The following is a 24,850-nucleotide window of genomic DNA, read 5'->3' as shown; positions in this document are numbered from 1 at the left end:
GACGCCTGCCTAGCGCTGCAGTCCCGGGCACTGCTCGCGACCTCCTTTTTTCATTCACAAAAAGGGAAAGAAAAAAAAAGAAAAGGAGAGAGAGAAGGGGGGTTAGCAAAAAATCGCAACCAGGAACGGCTGGCGTAACAGGGTCCGCCCACCGCGGCGCGCCGTTGGTGGAGAAGGGAAGGGGGGCGGGAAAGGGGCGGGAAAAGAAGGTGATTGGGTGCCCGGAGGTCCCGCCTACGTCCCCACCCTCGGGGCTCCAAACCCTGCCCCGCGAGTCTCGGGTGGGGCTTGGCCCTTCCCGGGGTTCGGATTTAGCCCCTTAGTCCCCCTCCACCCGGCCAGGTGTGAAACCGCTAGACTCGCGCGGGGTTGCTGCTTTTCCCAGGAGGAGGAGTAGGAGCTCAGAGCCATTCTAGCGCGCCAAGGAAGGCTTGCGAGTTAGAGGACAAGGGCGCTTTTTCCTGTCTTTTCCCTTAAACCCAGGCCTCCACCGCTTGCCCATTGGAGGACAATAGGGTTTCGTGTTAGTCCTCTGCCTCCCAGAGACGTTCCCTGCACATGAGCACCTTCCCCATCACCCCTGTAGCTGCAACCTGTGCCTCCGTCTGACCTAGCCCGCAAGGAGCTCCAGGGTGGGCACGGTACCGCCGCACCAGTCTCCCACCAGGGGCTTCCTTAGCGGTTCTTGCCCCACCCCGTCAGCTACGGGGAGTTCATTCACCTTCTGGCCTCCGATAGGAATGTTATCAAACTAACCACAGAAGTGGACCCTGTGGGCACCCTGTCTCAATTTACTTCTCTGTAAAAGAGGGATTCTAATCGCATCTGTCAAATGAGTGCGTGATCTCACAATGGTTTTGTTATGATCTGGACGACTAGCGGTGGCAGAGTCAGCTCCTAGTTTATCTGACTTGGTGATGGTCTCTGGACAGTTTTTATAGCCAGGGCCTGCACACCTCCTACCTTGACCCCCTTCATCACACGTCTAGCTTGTGCTCTGAGAATGCAGATCCATTTTAATAGTAGTTTATGCAAGACATGATTAGGAAGACAAATCGACTGCCAAAGAAAGCCAAGTAAAAACTGAATTTCTGTGTGTCTGAAGCATGCTTCTCGTCTGGTAAAGCATATAATTAATTAGAAGTTGCCCACCGACATGTTTGAGGTAAACGTGCATTCTGGCCTACTTGGTGTGCAGCAGGATCTAAATTATTGCAGGGAGCCTCTAACCTTCTGAATCTACTCAGAGCCACAAAAGAAGTTGGCAGTGACTGAGGGTACTACCTCACAGTGCTGGTTAGGACTCACCCTCCATAAAACAGGAAGTGCTAGTTCAGATCCATATTTACCAAGGAAACTAGACCATGCTTAGGTGTGTTCCTCCCCAGGTTTGGCATGGAAGAGTCTCACCTGCTGCTCCAGGTCAGAGTGACTGCACCAAAGCAAAGCTTGCATGCAATCTCTTGAAGTTCCCTGGGAAGTCGGGCCTGTGGAACCCATACCCTGTTCCTTCCTCACAGCTCCAGGGAGATGCCTGAGTGCTGGGTGCCCGATGGTGTCACCTTTCGCACATCCTGGTAGCATCTACAGCCTCTAGTGCATTACAGGGTAGGAAAGCAGAACCCCCCAAAGTCCTGAGGCACAGGGAGGGGCAGGATTTGCCTCCCAGCCTGCAGATGTGGAGCCCCTTCCCTCTCCCCCTTGGAAAGAGTTAGCTCAGCCAGGAACCTCAACCAGGCTGGACTGTGGGTGTTCCGAGGTGTAGATTTGGCAGCAGGTCTTGGACTAGTGTGGGTGTCAAGTGAGGTTGCACACCTGCTCACACTCAGTCTGCTGGCTTGGCAGGGCAGATGCCTTGCTGGGGGTTTGGCCTGGATTCTCAGCCCTACGCTGAACAGTCTTCTCTTCGAGCTGTTCTTCAGAGTGCCCACCACCTCACGCTCGGGCATTCCCTGTAGAGACCTCATTCAGTCCTCCTCCTCCTCGGGTCCTAGCCTCCACAGAAACCAATGCCCCTGTCCTCCTCAGGCTCCCAGTCCCTGTCAGGGGCCCACTCAGATTCTGACCCTGGTGTCTGGGACCCCTGCAAACCCTTCCCTTGGGGCAGGTTGCAAGCACCCAGGGGTCCCTCACTCCCAGCAGCAACTCCCGGCTTTTCGTGAAGGATTCTCGACACACGTCAGGCCTTCTCCTCAGACCTCAGTCCCATCCTCCAGCTGTTCCAAGCCAGCTTCATGTGAGCTTCAAGCCCAGGTCCCGCCAGCACGCTGCACTGTTTCACCCTTGTCCAGCCCCTCCATGCCAGATCCTGGGAAGTAGCCATACCAGAGGCTGGGCTTTCCCCCCAGGTAAGACGTTGTCAGTAGTCCCTCTCCCCCAGCTCACAGCAGAGCAGCAGCAGCAGCAGTGCTGTCACAGCCTCCACCCCCTCTCCTGGGCCCGCCCACTCCAGCTGGGAGTCTGCTTTCCTGGCTCAGGTTACTTCTCAAGGCTGGCAGGGGTGGGAAATTTTCCCAGAAAGCCTCCTGGACTCTCTGCCTCCTCCTCTGTCCAGTCACATGTGCACACCAGCCCTCTCTTCTCGTTTGCTGCAGCTGGGAGCCACCAGTGTGCTTCCGAGGTTAGTTTCAGAACAACCACAAACTCTACCACGTAACTCTCTGTTCAGGATAAGAGTGTGGCTTATGCAGCTTCTGCTGTCCAAGCTCAGAGGGATCAGACCCCAGCCTGGGGGCCAACAGAGACCACCCAGTGAGTCAGGGATGACAGAAAGTGGGCCCCTGTTTCATCATCACAGGCAAATCTGAACTGGTAGGTCATTAGGGAGAAAGCAGACAGTTGTCATCAGGAGGCTAGGATTCTACCTCCATGGAGCTATGTGATGTTGGACAAGTTCCTTTCCCCTCTGGGTTTATTTTCTCATGGACAGGGGTCAGTTTCGGTGACCCTGCACGCTCATTCCAGCACTGACATCCTATGTAGGTGCCTAGCACAGAAGGCCTGGGCTCCATTGGTTGGTCCTTTCTATTGGAGCAGCACCTGGAACCCAAACTGGACCCAGCAAAATACCCACTGAAGGCTGGAAATGAATGAGCAAGCATTCTGGAGGAAGGGAGCCGGCACCAGACACCAGGTGAGAGACAGAGAGAATCTAATTCTGCAGTCATCCCGACCTTCAGTTTCCTTAAATGGTCAGTCGCTGTCTGGGGTCTGGTTCAGCCAGAGGAAAATCCAGAATTTCAAGATAGATGGGGAATGACCCAGAAGGTCTTGGAGAGGCCAGCTGGACAGCTCTGGAAGCAGTTAGTACTGTGTCGTTAACAGGGAATGGCTGACCCTGTGATGACGGACCTGCCCCCGGGGCAGGGTGGTGACAGGGCAGGGGAAAGCCAGGAGAAGAGGAAGCCCCTAAGAGTGAAAAGAAACAGAAAACGCAGAGGAGCAGCTATTGTTCTTCTTGGGGGTACCAACCTGAAACTGTTCCCCTACCGGGGATAACGATGTCATGTGCCTGAAGACAAGATGGCTGGATGGCCTTCATATTGTGCCCTTCCAGCACTGAATCCCTGTAACTCTTCCTGCCCTTCTGCAATGCTGCCCCTCACAGGCCTGTGTTCCCTGCCCCGGGTGGGTCCCATCCCAATTTATGCCCCTGCTATCTGGTACCCACGTGGACAGCAGAAAGCACAGAGGGCCTGGTGTGAGGTTATGGGGTGGATCCTGGGTCAGCTAGGAAGATCCCATCTGAAGGTGAGGCCAGAGGAGATAGACCAGGGAACATGAGTGACAGGTCAAGGCCACCAGCCCCTTACAGCAGACTGGCAGCCACACTGTCCACTCATAGTCTGGTCTGGCCAGGCTATGGCCAGTCCCTGATGGCAGAGGACCTGCGGACCCTTGCTCTCTCCCCAGCCTCTCTGGCCTGGCCTGTCTCCTGAGAAGCCAGGGCTGGCCCAGGCCTTAACAAACATGCTCTCCAGCTCTGAAGTGGTTCTTCATTCGGCAGGGAAATGTGAGCTCATGTTGGCTTGTGCTTTTATTTTTTATTTTATTTATTTTTTTGGTACCGGGGATTGAACTTGGGACCTTGTGCTTGTGAGGCAGGCAGTGGCATCACTGAGCTAAATCTCCAGCCTTAGGCTTGTGTCTTTAAAAAGCTGCAGGTACCATCATTAATGCCACCACACAAGGCATACCAAGATAATGCATGAGCCTTAGCCACGGTGTGGATCCAGCCCATGTCACCTGGGAGCTGAACTTCGCAGTACAATTCCCAAAGCCACCATCAGGTGGGTCTGCAGCAGAAAGAGGCTAGATGGTGCTTTCTGCCCTGTTATAAACAGAGAAGACACAAGAAAGGGGCAGACATGTAACCTGCAGCCAGTGCTGCTAGGCCCAAGAATCCTTGGCTTCCAACAAGCTGCAGACCTGAGTAGGGCTGCCCCCATCCCTGAACCCCACACAGATGAGAGTACAAAGCTTTGAGGAGGCTGATCACCCCAAAATAGATCTGTGTTTTTCACAACTTTTTCATGAAACATTGGCATCTCTTGCAGCAAGGAAAAAAAAATAGCCCGAACTGTTAACAAATAAAGATTATAAAAAGCCCAAACTGTTCCCATGGGTTTGCATGTGGCTCCAGTGTTTCTGTTGGGTGGGGGGAGGTGGGTGCCAGAGCCCCCTGTCTCTTCTTTGTGACCCACTTTCTCCCCTCAGTAGCAGTCCTGCCAGGGTTCAGGGGTCATGATTGATGTCCCGGATGGGGAAGTTGGTGTGGACCTTCAGGAAAGGTTCCTTTTATGCGCATGTTCTCTGTCCTTCTTCCAGACAAAGGAAGGCATGGCACAGAGCAGGGCATCTTAAAACAGAACCCCACCCCAGCAAGGCCAGTTTCAATTAGGCCTCTCCACTGGTGGGCCAGGATGTGTGTAATAAACACCTGGAAGGCTCCACGTTCTTGCCAAGGTCAGCTTAACCTGAACTTGAACCCCAGAGCCCAGCTGGATGTCAGTAACCAATGGTGAGTTTGAGGTTGTCGCTGCTTTTGACTCGGGTTACAGGGTTGTCAGGGGTTCACCTGTGTCCTGAGTTTGTCTCGAAGATTTCCAGGCCTGACTCTGCAGAGCTGTCTTGCACTCTTGGCCCTTGGCCCAGGGAGCCTTCTTGGTACCTGAATGTCCTACACTATAAGAAGCTGAGTCAGGAAGTGGGTTCCCTGACCAGCAGGGTCCTCAGTCAAATGGGGTGCTGCCTTGGGTGATGCTGAGGGTCTCCTGGCGTTGGCAGCGAGGAGAACAGTGCCCCCCTGCCCAGCTCTGTACAACTTCATTTCTCCAGTCTGGGATCCACTTCATCCGTCTTACAGGCTCCACTCTTTTTTCTCCTTTTTTCCTTCTCCTTTTCATTTGTCTCCTCCATTCCTTCCCCTTACTTTCTGAGCGGAGATTTCTATAAACAAATGCGCATGGCTCCGGCTTGGTTGGCTTGAAAGATGAGCAGGCTGGTGACAGCCAGAATACTGGAGACCCTAACGCTCTAATGGGCGCGTCCAGCCCTAGGTGGCCCTCAAGCAGATGGGGGTCAGGGATGTTGACCGAAAGTGTCTCTAGGTAGTGACAGTGGTAAGGCAGTGGCAGCTGCATCATCTCTGGCTTTCTCAGGACCTGACAGTCATCGGTCTGGCTCCCACCAGCCAGGGTACAGCCATTTCCACCACCACTCAGTTACCCATGGAAATCCCACCCCTTCCCTAGGCTGTAGTTTTATTTTTATTTCTTTATTTTTTAGACACTGTCTCATTATGTCGCCGAGGCTGGCCTTGAGCTGACTCTGTAGCCCAGGCTGGCCTCAAACTCACAATTCTCTTGCCTCAGCCTCCCAAGGGCTGAGATGACAGACGTGCACCACCATGCTCAGTTAAAAAGGGAAGAAACGCTGGGCAGAGAATGTTGATGGTCCGCTTTGCCTTGTCACAGACAAAGCATACTCTACAGGATGTGGTCATGCCTAATTTAATGGCTCCAACCACCCAGGACAAGGCACACAGTGAGATGAGAAGAAGGCAAGGAGCCAAGCCGCAAGAGGGTAGATGCAGGATGCAGGGACCCAAAGAGGGGGAAGGAAAGCAGTTGGCACTCAGAGCTGGAAACACTCCATGGAGTAGGCAAGATGGGCTCCAGATGGTCTCCGTGCTGGTGCCTGGGCTGCCCGTGGAAGCATCTGAGGCTTGTAACATGCTCTGCAAAGTTGCCTGCCAGTCACCAGACCTTGAGCCCAACCTACTCTCTTCCTCTTCCCCTGGGGGCACCAACAGGAAGCCCCCTGGGAGCCTGAGCTGTGGGTGGAAGCCTGGGGTTGAAGGCCACCCTAAGAGGATCCCCAAGTGGCAGCTGCACTGGCACCCTCACAACCAACCTTAGCACGGATCACTCCACATCACAGATAAGAGCTGAGGACCAGGAAGCCAGGGTTAAGAACAGGGTCAGAAGTCAAGCCCAGCTCTCCTGACCACAGGCTGCCCCTAGGCCAGTGATGTGGCCGCCATGTGATAGTGGCTATGTAAGGGAACTAACAGCCCCACCGGGCCAAAGGTGCATAACCCACCTGTGTATGCTAAGTCCCATCCCGTAACCTGGCTTTCACGCTTCTCTGAAGATCATGGGGCTTGACCTTTCCTTTGTGCATTCATCTTCCCTTTCTTTCATTCATCAAATGCACATTAAGCGCCTCCTGGTGCCAGCCACTGTACTAGAGATTGTGAGGATTATAAATGACAATGATGTCATCCCTGTCATCAAGAGGCTTAAGTTCAATGATAATAATTTATTCAGTAGTTATATGCCCAGTGTTGTGCTCTCAGTACTACCTCATTTAAACCCCCAAACAACCGTAGGAGAAGCGGTTTGATTAATAGCTGCACTTGGTAGAGGAGGGAATGGCAGCTTCCAGAGGTGACTGGCCAGATCCCAAAGTGGGCAGGCAGCAGAGAGAATTCCAGCAGGCAGAGGGCCCAGAGCCTCCCCTCCGAGGGGAACAGACAGTCCTGAGTCCCTTCTAGCCTCCTGCCCTAACACACTATTCTTAGTTTATATCACAATAACCTACTTCCTCTTACAGATGAACCCACAGAGGCCCAGAGCAGAAAAAAGGCTGGACAAAGTGGAAAAGGTAAGTTGTGGCTGTGGGAGGTACAGATTTTTATCTCTGGCCTTTAGCTCCCTGCATGAGGCTGGCAGTTTCATCCATCTGCCCCATTCTGAATTGTGACAGAGTGGTGTTATCTTGCTAACATCACCTTCTGCCATCAGGGAGGGTCCACCTGAGTTCAGTGGCAGGAGGGGAACAGAAAGCAGAGAAGCAGAAGGAACTGGCTGTGCTGGCCTCAGGGACCTCCTCCAGGCCACTCCACTCTGAGGAGGACTGGGCCATCCCTGCCCCACAGGAAGTCAAGAATGTGAGAATGTTTCCTGCATCGAGGCAGGAAGCTTTTAAATCAGGGACTGACCAGTCTTGAGGGGAGAGGGACAAGTTAGAAAATTCCTTAACTTAGCAGGCATGGTGGCACATTTCTGCAATCCAGGCACTCTGGGAGGATCACTAGTTCAATCCCTGCCTGGGCAACTTAGACCATGTTTCAAAATAAAAAATAAACAAGGGCTGAGGACGTCGCTCAGTGCAAAGGCCCTGGTCCAATCCCCAGTACCCCCACTACCACCACCACTACCACCACCACCACACACACACAAATCCTTAGAGCCTGGGACCAAAGTAACTGTAAAGATGGTCAGTAAGATTTTTGAATAGTCACTTCAGAGAGCCCCTTTCAGCCAACCTGACCCTCAAGCAAGGCCCGTGCCTTCTCTACCTTCCCTATGCTCAGGACTGCCCACTGCTCAGCCTCATCCCCTTGTCTGAGATATCCCTGTCTTCCTGGGACACTCTTGGACCCCAGGAAGTCTTGACCTCAGCCTTGTCCCTCTTCTAAAGCCAAAGGAACCCTATCCTCAGCTATTGCTTTGCAAAGTGACATTAGCCTAGGGGCAGGGGTCTCCGTTATCCTGGAAGACATTCCTAGAGCAAAATTGAATTCTCCTGGCCAGATGGATTGGGGAGTTTCCTGAAAGGAGAGGGCTATTTACTGAGGGGCCAGTAGGGTCTGGGGACCCACAGGTTCAGGACATCTAGAAGTCTGGGGACCCTAGCAGAGTGGGGGCTTCCACAGGTCAGGCACAGACAAGGGTTCCTCAGATGGGGAAGGGCAGGAGACAGAGTAGCCACAAGGACTGAGGTGACCCAGTGTCACAAGCTGGCACCCCATCCTGGCCAGTGCATTTTTGTTGGAGAATTCAGCGGGTGAATAGTGGGGGAGATGTCTGCTTGGCCCTCCTGAACTTCCCCCTCTGTCCTGGCCAGGTTCACACAAAGGTAGCTGAACTAGGCTGCACTGGCACAGGGCCACTGTGGCTACCCCTGCCCCATATTCCCAGGATGTGGGGAGCTGTATGCCTTCTGCCCTGCGTCAGGCTGCTGCACAAGGCTACTGGGCCCAGTCAAGGGGTTGCTGCACCTTGGTGGCTGGCTCCAGCCGTCCAGACCATGTCCGACTTCACACTTCCAAGCTGCACACTGTACAGGATGCCATGTGTGACAGAGGGCAGACAGATAAAGCAGCCAGGGCCCAGGGCTTGTGGACTTACCTGCTGTCTCTCCTCTGGGACCCAGCTGACCTGCTTGGAGGTAGAGGCAGCTTCCTGGGCCAGGTCCATGGGAGGGGAGGAGCAGCAGGCAGATCTGAAGGCCAGGAGCCAAAGCTTGGCCTATGGGGAGCCAGGTGAGTGCCCTGGTTACTGTATCCAGGGGTGTGACCATAGGCCGGGGCCCTTGATCAGTTCCCTCTGGCCTCAGGGACTGTGGAGAGCCCAGAGAAAAGCTACCTGTCCCCATCATGAACTAGGCAAAGCTTCCTGGTGCCTGGTCCCACCCTTGCCCAGGCTCCTACTCCGACTTCAGCCCTGCCGATCCTCCTGGATCCCTGGGTGACTCATGCTGCTCACTGGTGTTTCTGATGCAAGTCCTGAGAGTGGGGCCCAGAGCCAGGGAAAAGCGGTGCTGCTCCAACCTCACCGGTAATTCATTTTGGCCACCTGAGCTGGAGGACACGGGGATTGGAGTGAGGGAAGGCATGGAAGCAACGAGGTGCAGGTGGAGAGGCTTTGTTCCTTCCAGGCTCACCTATAAACAGGTGGCAGGGAGCCCGTGGGCTTGGAGCAGCCAGCCAGGAACCGCAAGAAGGTAATGCCTGTGTGTGAAACTCCGACTGGCCACCTTGCTTCTTGCAGTGGACTTCTGGACCTCAGTTTAACCCTCTTGTGAGTCATAAAGGTTTGAGGGCCCCAATTTTGACTAAGATGGGTCCTTTCGTCTGTGCACCCCCAGAGCCCTTTTCCCCTGGACCACTTACAGGAACCTCATCAGTGAAAAGGGACAGATGATTCCAGCCCTTACCATACTCACCTCTAGGTCTCTGACGTTTGTTTCAGAGGGGGCAGAGGCCCCAGTGTGTGTCTCCCTCCCTCACTTCTACACCTCTGGGAAGCGGTTGCTTTCCCCACTCCCACCTGACTATCGTTGGCCTCCCGCCTCCCCCTGGCTCCCCAGGCCAGAGGGCCCCTGCCTTGTGGGCTCCGGTGAGAAGAGTTCCGTGCTCCCAGGAAGGCCGGCCCAAGGGTGCAGCCGTGAGGTAGGTAGGTCCTGAGTAGAACCTAGAAGCAAAGCTCTCTCACCATGGTGGAGTTCCAGCCAGGTCAGGGGAGGACTTCTCCCTCAGAGTGACACCAGGGCCGGCTCACTTGGGAATCACAGAGCAGTGAGGGGCAGGGACAGGAAATGAGTTGAGGGCCTTGGGGCAGGGGGTGGAGCTCTCAGGAATAGATAAGGGAGGACTTCTCACTCTCAGTGGTCTGGATTCCTTATCTCCAAAACAGGTGTTTAGAAAGCAAGGTTACCCTTGCACTCTGGGAGGCTGCAATAGGAGAATCACAAGTTTGAGCCCAGCCTAGGTAACTTAACAAGACCACGGCTCAAAATAAAAAATATAGAGCTGGCAATGTAGCTCAGTGTGAAGGTCCTGGGTCTAATCCCCAGTAGTCCCAAAAAACAGAACAAAACAAAACAAAACTCAAAAAACAACAAAAACAAAAAAAACCCAAACCCTATTTTCTTTATAACTTACCTAGTTTCCAGTATCTTGTTATAGAAATAGAAACATGAAAAATAGTCTCTATATTCATGCCTATAAAATGGAAAAATTTTGAAAATTAGAAGCATCATTAATTCAACAATGATATGTCAATAGTCATGTAGGTTTAAGACTTTGGAATGCCAGGCCAGACTGAGTTCCCACCAAAGGCTCTCTGCAAAAGCCACTGCATGTTTTCATGAATATTTATTTTCTACCACTGGGGATTAAATCTAGGGCCTTGGGCATACTAAGAACTGGCTGTACCTTTGAACTGTATACTCCCAGCCCATCGCCTGTGTTTAAATGAGGTAATCTATGGTTCGTAAAAATGTTACATACATCTAAGTCACAAAACGTAAGAATCCAAACAGTTGCACAGCTCTTATTCATCATAAAAACATAACATTCTGCATGGAAGAAGCAACACACGTGTAACCCCCTTCCTACCTCTAATTTCGCCAACACAGGGGAATCTGTATGTTGTATTTTGGGTTCATGGTTTCTTCAATAATTTAAAATATTTTGTATCATATTGTGTAGACACTGCTACATAGCAGACTGTTTAGACTAGCTTTAGTTTTCAGTTTTGAGAAATTACATTATACTGTGTGTCCACCATCTTATTGGACTTGTTTTTTTTCACTCAGCCCTGTGTTACTAAGATACAAGCATCATGATGGACGTAGCAATTGTGCCTTCCTTTTTCACTGCAGCATATAATTCCATGCCTACTGCCTAGGATTCTGTGGTCCAGTTTTCTGCTGTTATGAAAACTGCATCTTTGAATATTCCCAAACTTGCCTTCATTTACATGGTCAAGCCTTCCTCTTTGGGTAAATACAGTACCTGGAAATGAAGCTGTGGGGTTAGAAATATGTGCATGCTCAGCTGTAAAGATAATGTGACAGTGGTATCCAGAGCAGTTGGTAAGAATTCCAGTTGCTCACATCCTCATCCCCACAAGGCATTTCAGGCATGGACTTTTTCCTCGTTTCTTGGTACATGTGGGTATCTCAGCAATACTCTGTTTCTCTGATTACTGAGAGGTTGAGCATCTATTTTCTTTCTTCTTTGTGTGTGTGTGAAACAAATGTTGGCAAATGTGACACCTGTAATCTCAGCACTTCGGAGACTAACATAGGAGGATCACTGTGAGTTTGAGGCCAGCCTGAGGTACATAGCGAGTTCAAGGCCAGTGTTATGATTTGTGTCTAGATGTCTCCCCAGAGCCCCACGTGGTCACGGGCTATTTTGGAGGTGGTTGAATCTCGAGTGTGACTGATTCATGGTGGGGCTAGGCCGGAGGACACTAGGATGAAGGGGGTGGGTGCTACACACCTTAGGTAATCTGAATAAAATAAAAGGGGCAGAAAGACACTGTGAAGGTCTCTTGCTGCTCTTTGCCATGAATTGTTTCCCTTGTTGCCTTTGCTACCTTGTGTGTGCCATGTTGTTTCTCCTCTGTGAGTTTCACCCCTGCCTTGGAGCCAGCCAGTTATGGACTGAAACCTTTACCAACTGTAAGCCAAAGAAAACATTCCCCTATAACTTTGGGTGTCGGTGATTTTGCCTTGGCCAGCGAGAGAAAAGTAACTAACACAGCCAGCCCTGACTATATAGTGAGACACTGTCTCAGAAAAGCAAAATAAATAAATTTAGATATAAAGGTCTAAAATATATAATCAGTGTAACATTATATATATATAGCATTATGTTCGCTTTTTATGTTTTTTTTTTTCTGCTTCTACACTTTTGTAAAGCTTAAAAAACAAAAGCGACAAAAGCAGTGTTTCCTGTAGCTCTCAAAGTTCCATGTTCCGCCAGACATTCTCACGTAGGAGCAGAATTGTCCACTGGTGGTCACCACTGCCATCATTCGAAGACTTCTTAGCCCTGTCCTTGGTCCGGAAGAAACTCTTGTACATGCCTTGCAATAAGTGTATCATAAGGGGGACCCTCCACACCCCAACACAATTCCATACTGGCCTGCTTAGATTCCAGAGAAAAACTGTAGCGTTGACTATTTCGTGGCACAGGGCAGAATATGTAAGATCAGCTCTTTCAATGATAAAAAGCCATGCCTTCATTCCCTCTGCACACTGAAAATATTTTTCCTCCCTGAAAGCCGAAAATGAAAATACATCCAGGCGTGGTAGCAAATGCCTACAATCCCAGCACTGGGGAGGCTGAGAAGTTGGAGACCAGCCTGGGCTACATAGCGAGGTGAAGGCCAGCCTGAGACACACAGGGAGACCCTGTCTCAGAACAGTCAGTCAATAAATGGGACTAGAGCCTCCACAAAAGACACTTGAGGGAGCCTGTTGGTCCCTAGAGCAACAAATCACTACTTCTTTACACAGAGGGGCCCTGAGATCCCAGTGGGCAGGCTTGGGGCAGGAGAGGGGGAGAAGCAGCAGGTCAAGGCCAGTGCCACCTGGGCGGAGAGTGAGGCCGATACTGGCACCTGGGCAGCAGCAGCAGCAAAGCCAATGCAGCTGGGCCCCAAGCTGACTGGGCCTGGGGCCAAGCTGAGGCCCGGCACCCTGGAGTCCGCGCTCCATTCAAGCTGCCAGCGCTCTGTGTCACAGTCTGCAGCCCTGGACACAGGGAAGCGGCAGCCAGACCGGCAGGAGGAGGTAGGGCAGGCGAACACACGGCCTTCACTCCCCTCTGTCTGGTCTCCAGCGAAGTCCGCCTAAAGGACCTGTGCTGCTGGCAAATTCCAGGCTCGTTCAAGCGACTGCTTGGCAGGCTCAGGTCTCCAAAGCAGCCCCACTGTTAGTCTCCAGGGCCCTGCCCTAAAGAGAATGTCTCAGGGCTCCGGAAGGCAGGACGGTAGGAGAGGCCTTGCTTGGGCTAGAGGGCGTCCCGCGGGGACAAGGGAGGACAGCTCCCCCGGGCTCGCCCAAGCTCTCATTCTTGGAGACCGTGACACAGTTCAGCCCAGGTTTAAAAATAATCACCGGCCGCAGAGCTAAGGCCCACCTGCTTGCACAGCAGTTCTGTCCACTTCAGCCTGCAGTGTTTACTGGACTAGCTGTGCCTGACAGGCGCGGTGCCAGGCATGGGTGCTTCCCTCTGCCATGGGAACTGTGATTGCAAGGGGAAAAACAAGTAAATAAAACCATTTGATGCAACAAGCAGATCTATTATGTATTCTGGAATAGAATTCTGGAAAGTACTTTTATAAAGCTCAGAGAAATCAGCAGGAGGTTTAAACTTGGAGAAGTTGAAGTTGTGAACAAATTCTTTTTGCTTTAATCTCTACAAACAGATAACTGGAAAGGGGATGTAGCCCAGAGCAATTTGGTGTTTTGTTTTGATTGGCTGCAGCTAAAAGAGAAAGTTAAATATAGGGGATTTAAGCAAACCTAGAGTATTGTTTTTGGGTCGCAGCTATGGGGTCCTCTGCCCTTGATGTAATCAAGTCAAAACAACAAGTTACAGCTCAGTACTTCTAAAGTATTTGGGACACCACATGAAGCTGCTAGAAGATTAAGTTCCCTGGAATTTAGAGCTCGGATTTTAAATATCCACAGAGTTTGTTTTGTAAAACAACTTGGTATTGGATGTTAGCTCGAAATTTCACTTTGAAGACAGCTAAGATAACAATCGAAATTGTCCTGATTAAGTGACCGGACACTCCTGTTTTTCAAAATTAGTAAGGAATTTGGTGATTAAATGGAGTCTTTCTCCTCATACTGGTAAGATAAATACGTGAGTTTTTCACTGTTTGTCCTCATAGATATTTTAATATAACAACTGAGCATTTAAAATCTGAAGGAAACGGGGAGAACAGGGTCTTGCTCTGTAATTCAGGTTAGCTTTGAACTCCTTATGTAGCCCAGGCTGGCCTCGAACTCATGGTGATCCTCCTGCCTCAGCCTCCTGAGTCCTGGGATAACAGATGTGTGCCACCATGCCTGGCTATTATAATTCATTAAAAAGGAAAAACTATGAATACATAAAATATCACTTTGCCTCAGTAATAAAAAAGTGAAAATTATTTTAATGTTTAGCCTATCAAATCAGTGAAAATTTTAAATTTAATCAAATTAAAATTTAATTTATTTATTTTTCAGTGCTGGGGATTGAACCCAAGGTCTTTACACTGAGTTACATGCCCAACCTTTTTATTTTACTTTAATTTTTTTTTGAGGAAGGATATTGCTAAGTTGCTAAATTGCCTAGCCTTGGTTTGAACTTGAGATCATCCTGCCTCAGCCTTCCAGCATTACAGACTTGTTCCACTACACCTGGTGAAATTTTAAAAAATGATAATATTCATTTCCCTTTGCTTGAGGGAAATATGCATTTCTACCTGGGAAATAATTAGATGAGGTATATAGAGATCTACTCAGAACCTCATAGTTGGTATAAAGATTTTTTTTAAGCCTTTAACAATTCCACAAACCAGCTACTTCCTTTGTTGGCTTCCATGTCCACACAAATAAATCTTTTTCCTCCCGTTAATCTTTCGTTTTAATCCACAGCCTCAGGAACTGTACATAACAGTATAATGGAAAAGATTTTTTCCCTTTTCCTCCATCTATTATATTGAGGCTCTAAAATATCCATACACTTTGATTCAAGAAAATCCTAATAATAAAATATAAGGAAGGGCCAGGGATATAGCTCAGTGGTGCTGCAACTGCCCAGCAAGTGCAAGGTCCTGAGTTCAATCCCTGGTACCTCAAAAAGAAAAAAAATAAAGGAAAAAATCAGAGGTCAGGAAGAGATTGATGTACAAGAAACCGACAACACTAGTGACACTGGCGGAAATGAAGAAAAGAGTAACAACCTGCAACAGGGAAAGGTTTAAGCAAGTGAGGGATGTCCATCAGGTGGGAAGTGTGCACACCCACACAGGCACATACACGCAGGTGATGTGAGTGTTTATCACTACCACCTCAACTGTTAGAGAAAAATCTATACACAAGAAGGGCAGATTCCGGGTGTCTTCCCCAAAGCGTTAGACATCACATTACAGCGATCCAAGCACACCCAGCACAACTCCTCAGAATATGTGAACTGTGGAAGGAGCTCCCATGCCCACCAGCAGGTGAATGAATAAGGAAAAGGTATTTACAGTGGAGCACTACTCAGTCGTGAAGAGTGACAAGCTTGAGTCACTGGTAGATGAACGGATGGCCCTCGAGACCGTAATACTAGGGAAACTAAGTCAGATGCAGAGGGTTAAATACGGCACAGTTTCTCTCATATGACAGACCCAAAATATAAATAATTCAAAGAGCAGAATAAAAGAGAGATGGTAGAACAAGGAGGTAGGCTGTGCCAATGGGGCGATCTGCGGGAGGGGGGAGAAGAGGGCCTGGAGGGCGGGGACTAAAGTGACCAAGATGAGATATGTGTATATGTACCAATTCCCCGGGGTGAAAGTGTATCAAAATCATACGCTGATGAAAAAGGATAGAAAGAAATACTGCAAACTAAATGGTGGTTATTTCTAGATGGTGAAATTAATAATCTTAAAATTTTCTTCTTTCTGTATTTTTTTTTCTTTTTTTGGAGGGGTTGAGACAGGGTCTCGCTACATAGTTGAGACAGACCTGGAACTCACTATGTATCCCAGGCTGGTCTCAAACTCACAGAGATTCTCCTGCCTCAGCCTCCTGAGTGCTGGGATTTCAGGTGTGCTGCCACCATGCCTGTCCTGTATTTTTTTATTTTCCAGATTTTTATAATGAGAATAACAACTTCAGATGGATGGTAATGGGAGAAGAGCAAAGCTGTTCATTTCCCAGATTACTTTGGAAGGGAAGAAGGGAAAGAAAAAAGAAAGAAAAACGTCCTGCTAGATCTTTCAGTTGTAAAATGTCATGGAAGCAACACATTTGAGTGGGGTTTTCTTTCCTTAGGGTACAAACAGTATTGTCATCATTTTAGCACATCCCATAGCTTGTGATTAAAGAAAAGGTAGAGTAAACAAGTTGAAACACCAAGTTGCGATTTCGTAGGTGAAATTACTTGGTTCCAAAATGACTCTGATAAAGACACACAAATAGAGTCAGGCATCGATCCCTGGTGACTCCTGAGAACACGAGATTGGGTCACCTTGTCGCCGTACGAGCCTGCTGGAGGGCACAGGTGCAAACCCAGGCGGTGCGGATACAGGGCAGCCAAGGCCTCCTGGGCCCATGGTGAACAAAGTAAACCCAGCGCACAGCTAGCACAAGAGAAAGTGGCAGTCAGGACACGGAAGAGGCGTTGCCAGTGAGTGGAACACGTGTCCTGTTTTACACGGAGCTTTATTTTGTAGATGAGAGCAGTTTTAAAATAACAATAAAAAGTGTAGTGTAGTGAAAGTGCAAACCAGTCACGGTCAACCGTTCCCATCAAGCCTGATGCAGGTGCACAAGTGGGGTTTTTATTAGTTCACGTGGGTAGTCCGCCTTCATACCTTTGTGGGGAGTTGGTGGTGGGCATAACATATCTTAATTCCTTTTCTCATGCCCTTTCCTTCCCTGAATCTCTTGATCCCTCTCCCATTTTAGAAGTTCTACTTCTCTATTTCCTATTGCCTATCTTTTATGTTGCTTTTTTTATTTTGACACAGCTGGCAACACAGCAGGTTTGTTTGCACCTGAGTCACCCCAACAGGTGAGGAATGAACGTCTTGCCCTACGATGGAATGGTGGCTACGCTGTGGTGTCCTCATGCCATGGGTTGTTATGGTTTTAGTATAAAACGTCCCCTCGAAACCTCTTGTGCTTGGAAGGTGACTGGGACAATGAGCTGCCAGGCTCAGCAGCGGACTGTGCCTTTGGGAGGTGGAGCCTGGCCCGGGACAGGTGGGACCTGGAAAGTGACTTCCTGTCCCCAGCTCTTCCAGTCTCTGTTTCCTCCACTTTGTATTTTCACCCCGCCAGGTCGCAGCTGTACATTTGCGGGGCCCGTTGGTGACGGGGATACTGTATGGTGTGGGACTGTGTACAGATAGTGGTCAGAAACCACACATATTTAAATGAAAAATGAAACTTGCTACAGTAAAAGACGCATTGCCAAGAATGAGGTGGATAAGTGTGTTCAAAGTGAGAGGGAGTAGCTGGAATATTTTGAGAGAGATTAAAGGCAGTTGCCTTTTACTATAATCACATTCTTTAAAAAAATTAAATATTCATCAAATATTTTGATCATACTATATATATAATGTCGATATGTAAGATAAAACAAGTTAGATAAGACATTGCTTATTATAAATAACTTTTAAACATGTTTTTGAAAGATCAGAAAGCATAACAAGAAATTAAGTAAAAAAAGATATCATCTTCTCTGATTTCAACATCAGAATACCAGTTCTTTTTAGTTCTGCTCTCCTAAGCAGTATTCACTATGTAGGAAATCTGTCATTAGGGTAGAATGTCCTAGGGATAGCACCTCTCAGACTGGGACCTGCTGACTTGTCCCCAGCTCTCTGCTTGTGGCAGCTTCAATATCTGCCTAAAACAAGGATCTACAGTAGTGACCTCTGCCCTCTTCCCCAGGGTGTCCCTGTGGTTTGGGGTAAGCAATGGAGGACAGGAGGGAAGGGGCCACCCAGCCCAGCCCAGAAAGACAGGTTTGAGCTCAAGTCTCCTCCAGCTCCAAGCACTCTGAAAAGGCTGTTGTACCTATGTCGCCCACCCCCTTACCCTTCGGGGACACATTCCAAGACTGCAAGCTGACGCCTGAAATCGCAGATAGGATTGACCCTACATATGCTGTTATTTCCTATACATGCGCATCTATGATAAAGTTTAATTTATAAATTAAGCACAATATGAGATAGCCAGAATACGTAATAGTAAAATAGAACAATTAAAGTGATATGCTGTGATGAGAGTTTGTACTTTAGAGCAGGGATGGAAAACCTTTTAGAGATAAGTGCCCAAACTGCAACCCTAGACCCATTTATGTATGGCAAAGTACCAACACTGCAATTAAACCCCTATACTGAGGTTTTAGTTTAGAAAAAAATATGTGTCATAGGTTTGCCACCACTTCTTTAGGGCAATTACCAAGGAAACTGGGGTAACTGGAGCACAAGCATTTCAAGGCCGAGACTCGGCTGCGTTGGATGACCCAGGTGGCTGCTAAGCGACTGGGGGCAGGTGTCAGGGATATGAGGGCTGGATGAAGGGCCGGTGCCTGTCCTGGGTGGGGCGATGCAGGATTTTATCATGCTACTAAGCCTAAATCTTATGGGCTGGTTATTTCTGGAATTTTCCACTTAATGTTTTTGGACCACAGCCTGTCTTTGGTAACAGAGAGCTCAGAAAGCAAATCTGCAGATGAATAGGGACAGCTGTACTTCCCCAGCATCCCACGTACCTGTGTGAGGTGCTGTGCTGTACCTCACCTCTGGGTGTGTCCTGCCGGCAGGCTCTGCCCATCTCTCTCCCAACTCAAGTCCGCCACCCTCAGAGTCAAGTTTGCGCACTCTGATCTCCTCCCGCTTCTGCGTGTGGCTCATAGCCCCCTCTGTCCACTGTCGCTGCACCACAGGAACCGCAGCCCCTGCACCCGGGAGCCTCTCCCCACCGCAGGCCAGCCTCACACCAAAGCCTAGCCCCAGGCCGCTGTCTTTCCTGGCAGGTGGAAAGGAAAGTGACTTCAGATTTCCCAGCTGGCTAGAAGAGACCTGGCCCTACCCTTCTAAGGTTCGGAAAGAGTGGAACAGGTGGGAGGAGCCAGCATCCTGGGGCTGGGGCCGGTTTAGGTGTGGACAGGGCAGCCAAGGCCACGTAGGGAGTTCTGAATGTGGTGCCGTGGGCCAACTGGACCCATGGGCTTGACTCTAGGAAAGAGGAGGCACTGGAGATGTGGGTTTTGGGTCTAGCAGCCTGGAGAGACAAATTAGGGCACTGGGAAGGGATAGCTGCCTCTAGGGAGACAACAGAAAGAGGCTCAAGCGACAGAAGCCAGGTACCACAGTTGAACAGGTGGAAGGGGGTACTAAGCCAGGTAAGTACGTACCTGGTCACTGCATCTACAGGCCCTCAAAAATGGTCTCTCGGTGGCCCTTTCTCGCCCCCTGCTGGTCATGGGGTTTAATGATGAACGCAGGAAAGGGGAGTCCCAAGGGAGAGGCCCGAGGCTGGCCTGGCGGCCTTTGAAACCCTGCTAACTCCCTTTCATAGGCTCTGACCTCACCCTGGCCAGGCCAGGTAGCTTCTAGGCTTTGAGGAAATGGAAGTCCCTCCCTGTCCTGTGGAGGGCAGGAAATCAGAACTGTGAAATTGGGTGGAGGTCTGGGCCGTCCTAGAGCAAGGGAGGCCGCCCACGCCTAGGGCTCTGTGGGGTCACTGGGTGCCCTGGTGAGAGAGGCCTGGGCCACTCAGCCTCAACTCTACAGTGCCCGGCCCTGGCTCACCCCGTTGTCTCACCCTTGACACTAAAAGAGGCACGAGGAGCCAGCGGGCCCCCTGCTCCCACACCTCGCCTCTGCCTTGTGACGGTGCTTAATATAGGTCAGATGAAAACAGCTCCCAAAATAGCCCTGCTCCGAGAGGCAGCTGTGGCTGTGAAATGCTCCACAGAAAGGGAAAAGGTGCGGGTGACAGGGGAGCCTAGTTCTCCTCAGGTGTTACGTAACCTGGGCTCAGGAATCCAGGCCAAGTATCTGGGGGGGGGGTCCCCGCCTCTGCCCTGGCCTTCCCCTCTCCACTACCCGCAGGCCCAGCCTCACGCAGGTCCCCTCGATGCAAGGTCACCCCGATCCAGGGAGCCTGTCACGCATGCCTAAGTGGTCACATGACTCCTCCCCCCAGAGCTGGCTGAGAGCCCTGGAAAGGGTCAGGTGACTTCCAGAAGGGCCTGTGCCTGGGGCAGAGAAGAGGCCACAGGTCCTGTCCAGGGCCAGAGGAAGTGTTACTGAGGGAGGGGCTGTGGCCACTTCATCAGGCTGTCTTGAGCCAGGCCCTCTGGTCACTGCAGATACAAGGGTGGAAGAGGTCCCTCCTTGCCCTCGGGGTCTCAGAGCCTAGAAAGTGGGACTGGTAGAGGCCCCCAGGGGACAGAGGGGCACTATCTTGATTTTTTTTTCCTCAGACAGAGTCTTACTATGTGGCCCAGACTTTTGGTGATCCTCCTACCTCAGCCTCCCAAGTGCTGGGATTACAGATGTACACCACTATACCTGGCCCTGAATCCTGATCTTGATGAGTGCAGGATCAGGATGACCTTGCTGAAGAAGTGACTTGGGAGAGCAGACGGGAAGGTTGAAAAGGAACCAGGCAGGTCAGGGAAGGGAACCAAGCCTGTAGGCATCCCACTCAGAGGACAGGTCACACATGCAGAGACCTGGATGACAGAGAGCCTGCCTCTAAGAAAAGCTGCAACTACTGTAGACAGAAATGCAAGGGCAGGAAGCCAGGTGTGGTGGCACACACCTGTAACCCCAGCACTCGGAAGGCTGAGGCAGGAGGATTGCCATGAGTTCTAATCCAGCCCTACAAAGGGAGACCTCATCTCCAACCACCCACCCCCCAAAAATTAAAAAGAGGAAAGAAGGAAAGAAAAAATAAACTCAAGGACAGGGATGAGACTGGTAGAGTAAACTGATGCTATGTCAGGGAGGGCATTGTAAAGAAGAGAACACTTCAACCTTTGTACTTCAGACAAGCTAGGGAAGCTAGGAGCAGAGTAGGGCCCTGTAGATCCAGTTCATCCAGAAGGTTAGGTATGGGGCTAAGCTTTGGAGAGGAGGGACGGATCTGCTGGGTGCTGTTGTTACCAGGTTCTGGGCTGCTGGGAACTCTTTCTAGAGATTCTTTTCTAGGTTCTTCTTGTCCTGAGCAAAGAATTATACAAAACAAATGCAAAAGGTAGTGAACCTTTCTCTTCTCTCCTTTTCTTTTCAATCAGAAGCTTGCTATGTAGTGCAGGTTGGCCTTGAACTCACTATGTAGCAGAGGCTGGCCTCAAACTCACAGTGATCCTCTTGCCTCAGCTGCTCGAGTGCTAGGATTATAGGCTTATGCCACCATACCCAGATACATTATTAAAGATAGGAAAAGAAACTTGCTCTACCAAGAGAGTATTTGCCAATTAAAAGTAGGAAAGAAGTACACTCTGCAGAGTGAGAGCATACTGCTGTGAGAGAAAGCACAGTGGCTAATATTTTTTGTATCTCCCACTCCTCAGATTGATGTTAAATCTAGGCCATCCTGTCCAAAACCAGCTTGATTTCTTTTCAGAAGAATTGAAGATAACACTTTCTTATTGGTTCCAGGTACAGGACTTGGCCATGTCTCCTGGATCTCTTGATCCACTGGACAAACCCACTTGCCTAGTCGGTTAGCCATGCCCTAATCGCCTGCCTTAGTCCCAGGCTTTTACATCTTGACCTGATAAATTATTTCTTCCTTCAAAGTTATATTAAACATTGGTTTGATGATTACATTTGGTATAAAGATGAGTATAGTCCAGCTTGTGTTGTAGTTTTAAAGAATTGGAAACATTTTTGTGACCCCGCCCCCGGAAAAAAAAGTGTATGAGCCCTCCGCACAGTGCCCTGAGCACTCAGGCCAGAACCGAGATAGGAGATAGTGCGTGGCCTAGACTGGCTGAGAAGAGATGCATGGTGGGATCCCAACACCCATCTTGTGTTCCCGTGAGATGTGGATGGTATAAGGGGACACAGATGCCATAAAAATCTCACTACCATGGCTTTCCTCATGGTAGCCTACCCTGTGCTCCCAAAGTGTATGTTTTCCTCTTTTACATGGCCCACACTCCCTCTGCAGAGCCAGTTTCTCCCTCACCTTTCACTTTTACTTTTTCAAATAAACTCTGTCACCATTTTTGCTTGTCTTGTTCAACTTTTTTGTTCAAGTTGAGAAGAACCTGGAAACCAAGAGGCAAGCACCCCAAGACCCAGTAACATTTATGTGGTGAGCTATTTTTAGAAGGAGACTACCAGGTAACAGAGCTTCAACAGGACCTGGTCTTTGATGGAACAGGAAGGACTGAGAGGAGACATTAAGGGTAACCTTGACCTGGGGTGTTGGGTGAAGGCCCCGGAAGTCAAGGTCACAGGAGGAGGAGCAGACTCACAGGAGAAGAGACCACTTGTTCCACACAACTTGGAGTGTGAGGGGCCTGGGGACCACCTAAGTGAGAAAGGCCCGGTGGTAGCAGGACAGACTGACAGGAATTTAGAGACAGCCATAATGGAGGTGGCTGGAGCCATCCCTGTGGAGAGTGGGAAGACAAGAGTTCAATGAGCGAACCCTAGGGGACCGTGACACTGAAAGATAGGCACAGGAAGGAAATCCAGCTGAAGAGAGAAGACTTAGCCAGGAGGTGGAGGAAATTGGAAGTGCTTGGTCAACCTAAGGAGTCAAGCACGCCAAGGGAGCGTGGCTACCGCGTCAGGCGCAGGGAGTCCAGGATGGGGCAGTGAATGAGACTTCACCCTGAGGAGCCAGCGGAGAGATGGTGTTGGCCTTAACCATGAGATGCAGAATTTGAGGATGCGGAGAAAGGAGTAGAGGTTCCTCTTCCCGGAGGTTTCTATCATGGGATAGAGGGTCTGGTGAGGCTTCTTTCCAGGTGCTTGGTGTCCTGAACAAAGAACTGGACAAGACACACAGAAAAGGCAGCAAAAGTGTACATTTATTGAAAGTGGGAAAGAAGTGTGCTCTTCAGAGTGAGAGCAGGCTTGTGAAAAGGCTCACAGTGGCTCTAAGGATAAAGGAGAGAGCCCTTTTGTACCCAAAATTCCCAGGTTATCGTCCTTATATGCATTAAGGCATTGGGGCAGTTATCCTATCAAATTCTCAGTTGGCGTTAAGTCGGGTGGAAACCATGCTATTGAAAAGCCAGCATGGCTTCTTGCCATATGTAAATGAAGGATGAGGAACAAGTCTTTTGATTGGTTGTGACCACATGCAAATGAAGGACTGAAGAGAGCATCTTCCAATTGGTCCTGTGAACAACACCAGATTCAAGTGAGGGAGTGAAAGTAGCACTTGTAGACAGTGATCCTGTCACCATATTGGGAGTGTCTCTCCCTGGGAGTGTCCCTAACCCTGTTACCCTGTCTTGGTTGTGAGGTGACAGGGTAGGGGTTAGTGGGTTGTAGGGACCTAAAAGAATATGTCATGTGGATTCCTTGGAAAACAGAGGGCAAGATAGGGGGTGCTAGGGCGAGCTCTCTGAGTTGGGAGGAGGCAAGATGGAGCCAGTGAGGAGTTGATCTGGGTCGTGGTGATGATGAGGCCTCTGCAGAGCTCTCTGGGGCTTGGATGGGCCTTCAGAGTTGTCCCCTGATCAGGGCACGTGGTGCTGAGCCTTCACCCATGTTGGATTATGCCTTTCTGTTTTGTGCATTTTCTTTAGGCTTTGATGTGGGAGCCTTGCTGACCCTGGAGAAACTGCCCTGCCCAGGTTTGGCTGATTCTTAGAGACAGCAAATGAGTCCCCTGTAAGTGTGCCTTTCACATTTAAGGCAATCGACTCAAAGCTTGTGCCTCCCAATCAGTCACCTCCATTACTGACCTAATCACTGTAAGGGCAATGTCTTACTTAGTTTTCTCATTGCTAAGACAAAATACCTGACAGTCAAAGTCGAAGGAGGAAAGGTTTATTTAGTTCACAGTTTGTAGAGGTTTTAGTCCATAAATCGTTCCAAGGTAGGGTGACATCCCAGAGAAAAAACAGTTCATGGTGGGCAGAAGTTAAAAAAGCAACAAGCAATGACCGCAGCTCTTTCTATCCCTTACATCTCATCCAGGCTACTTAGGGTGGGTAGGACTCACGCTTTTAATCCTAGTGCACCACACATTGCACTATGAATCAATCCCAGCATCACACACTACCTCCAGCCACCTCTGAAAAGTCCCTACCTATGACTATATGAGGCTTTAGGGGAATGCCTAGGCCCAAGCCATAACAGGTACCAAACAGTGAGAGTGGACCCCACAACCCGAAGCCCTTAGAAAGCCTTTAAATTAAGCCACTTCCCCAGCTTTCCCTTGCATTTCCAGTGGAATTCATACTACAGAGTCTGAGCCACATTTCTGCTCATTCCTTCGGTCCTGGGCTGAGCCTCATGCCTCCCCTGTGGCCCTGCAAGGCGGGTCTCATGCTCAATATTGTTTTTGCTTCTTGTGTCTTCCAAAGCAAAAGCTTCATGCTACCACAGAGCAGCACTCCTAATGCCCCCTCTCTCTGGAGCTCTGTGAGGGAAGAAGGCTCCTTCTACGGTGGTCATTCTGTGCATGTGTGTGTATGTCACACCATGCCGATGAGGAGAAATCACAGGTACCCCTAAAGCATCCCATCGGCAATTGCTCACTGGATGTGGCCTGGCCATTCACTCAAAGGGCTGGACTGTGAACTCTCAGCCCCCGGCCTGGCTGGCACTGGAAGCTTGCATCTTCCATCCAGAAGGGTGCGCCAGAGTGGAGCATCGTAGCACCCAACTGGAGAAAGAGTTTCTAAGGATGGAAGGAGCTTGACAAAGGAGGAAGCAAGATGAATGGGAGGCATTAAAGTTACAGAGAAGGGAAAGAAAGAACTGATGGGCTGAGTGAGAGAGAGAGAGAGAGAGAGAGAGAGAGAGAGAGAGAGAGGGGGAGCAGAGGAAGAGGGGAAAAAAAAGCC

The 24,850-nt window shown here is 49.9% G+C and overlaps 1 protein-coding gene across 2 annotated transcripts in view; it reads left to right on the top strand.

The window, feature by feature from the left end:
- The first annotated feature begins 2,555 nt into the window (after positions 1–2,555).
- The window catches only part of Pebp4 (phosphatidylethanolamine binding protein 4), a 232,911-nt gene continuing 210,616 nt past the window's right edge, over positions 2,556–24,850 (top strand). For both annotated transcript variants that reach the window (XM_010624018.3, XM_010624008.3), the window contains exons 1-3: positions 2,556–2,620; positions 2,983–3,133; positions 7,117–7,167. In XM_010624018.3, the coding sequence (XP_010622320.1) occupies positions 3,086–3,133; positions 7,117–7,167 (99 nt within the window). In that variant the 5' untranslated portion in view covers positions 2,556–2,620; positions 2,983–3,085. The remainder of the gene's footprint in view (positions 2,621–2,982; positions 3,134–7,116; positions 7,168–24,850) is intronic.

The sequence above is a fragment of the Fukomys damarensis genome, unplaced genomic scaffold, assembly GCF_012274545.1.
Source record: "Fukomys damarensis isolate Sample0158 unplaced genomic scaffold, DMR_v1.0_HiC HiC_scaffold_18, whole genome shotgun sequence".
Lineage (NCBI taxonomy): Eukaryota > Metazoa > Chordata > Mammalia > Rodentia > Bathyergidae > Fukomys > Fukomys damarensis.
Note: the sequence above shows the minus strand (reverse complement) of the source record. Positions and strands in the feature narration are given on the sequence as shown.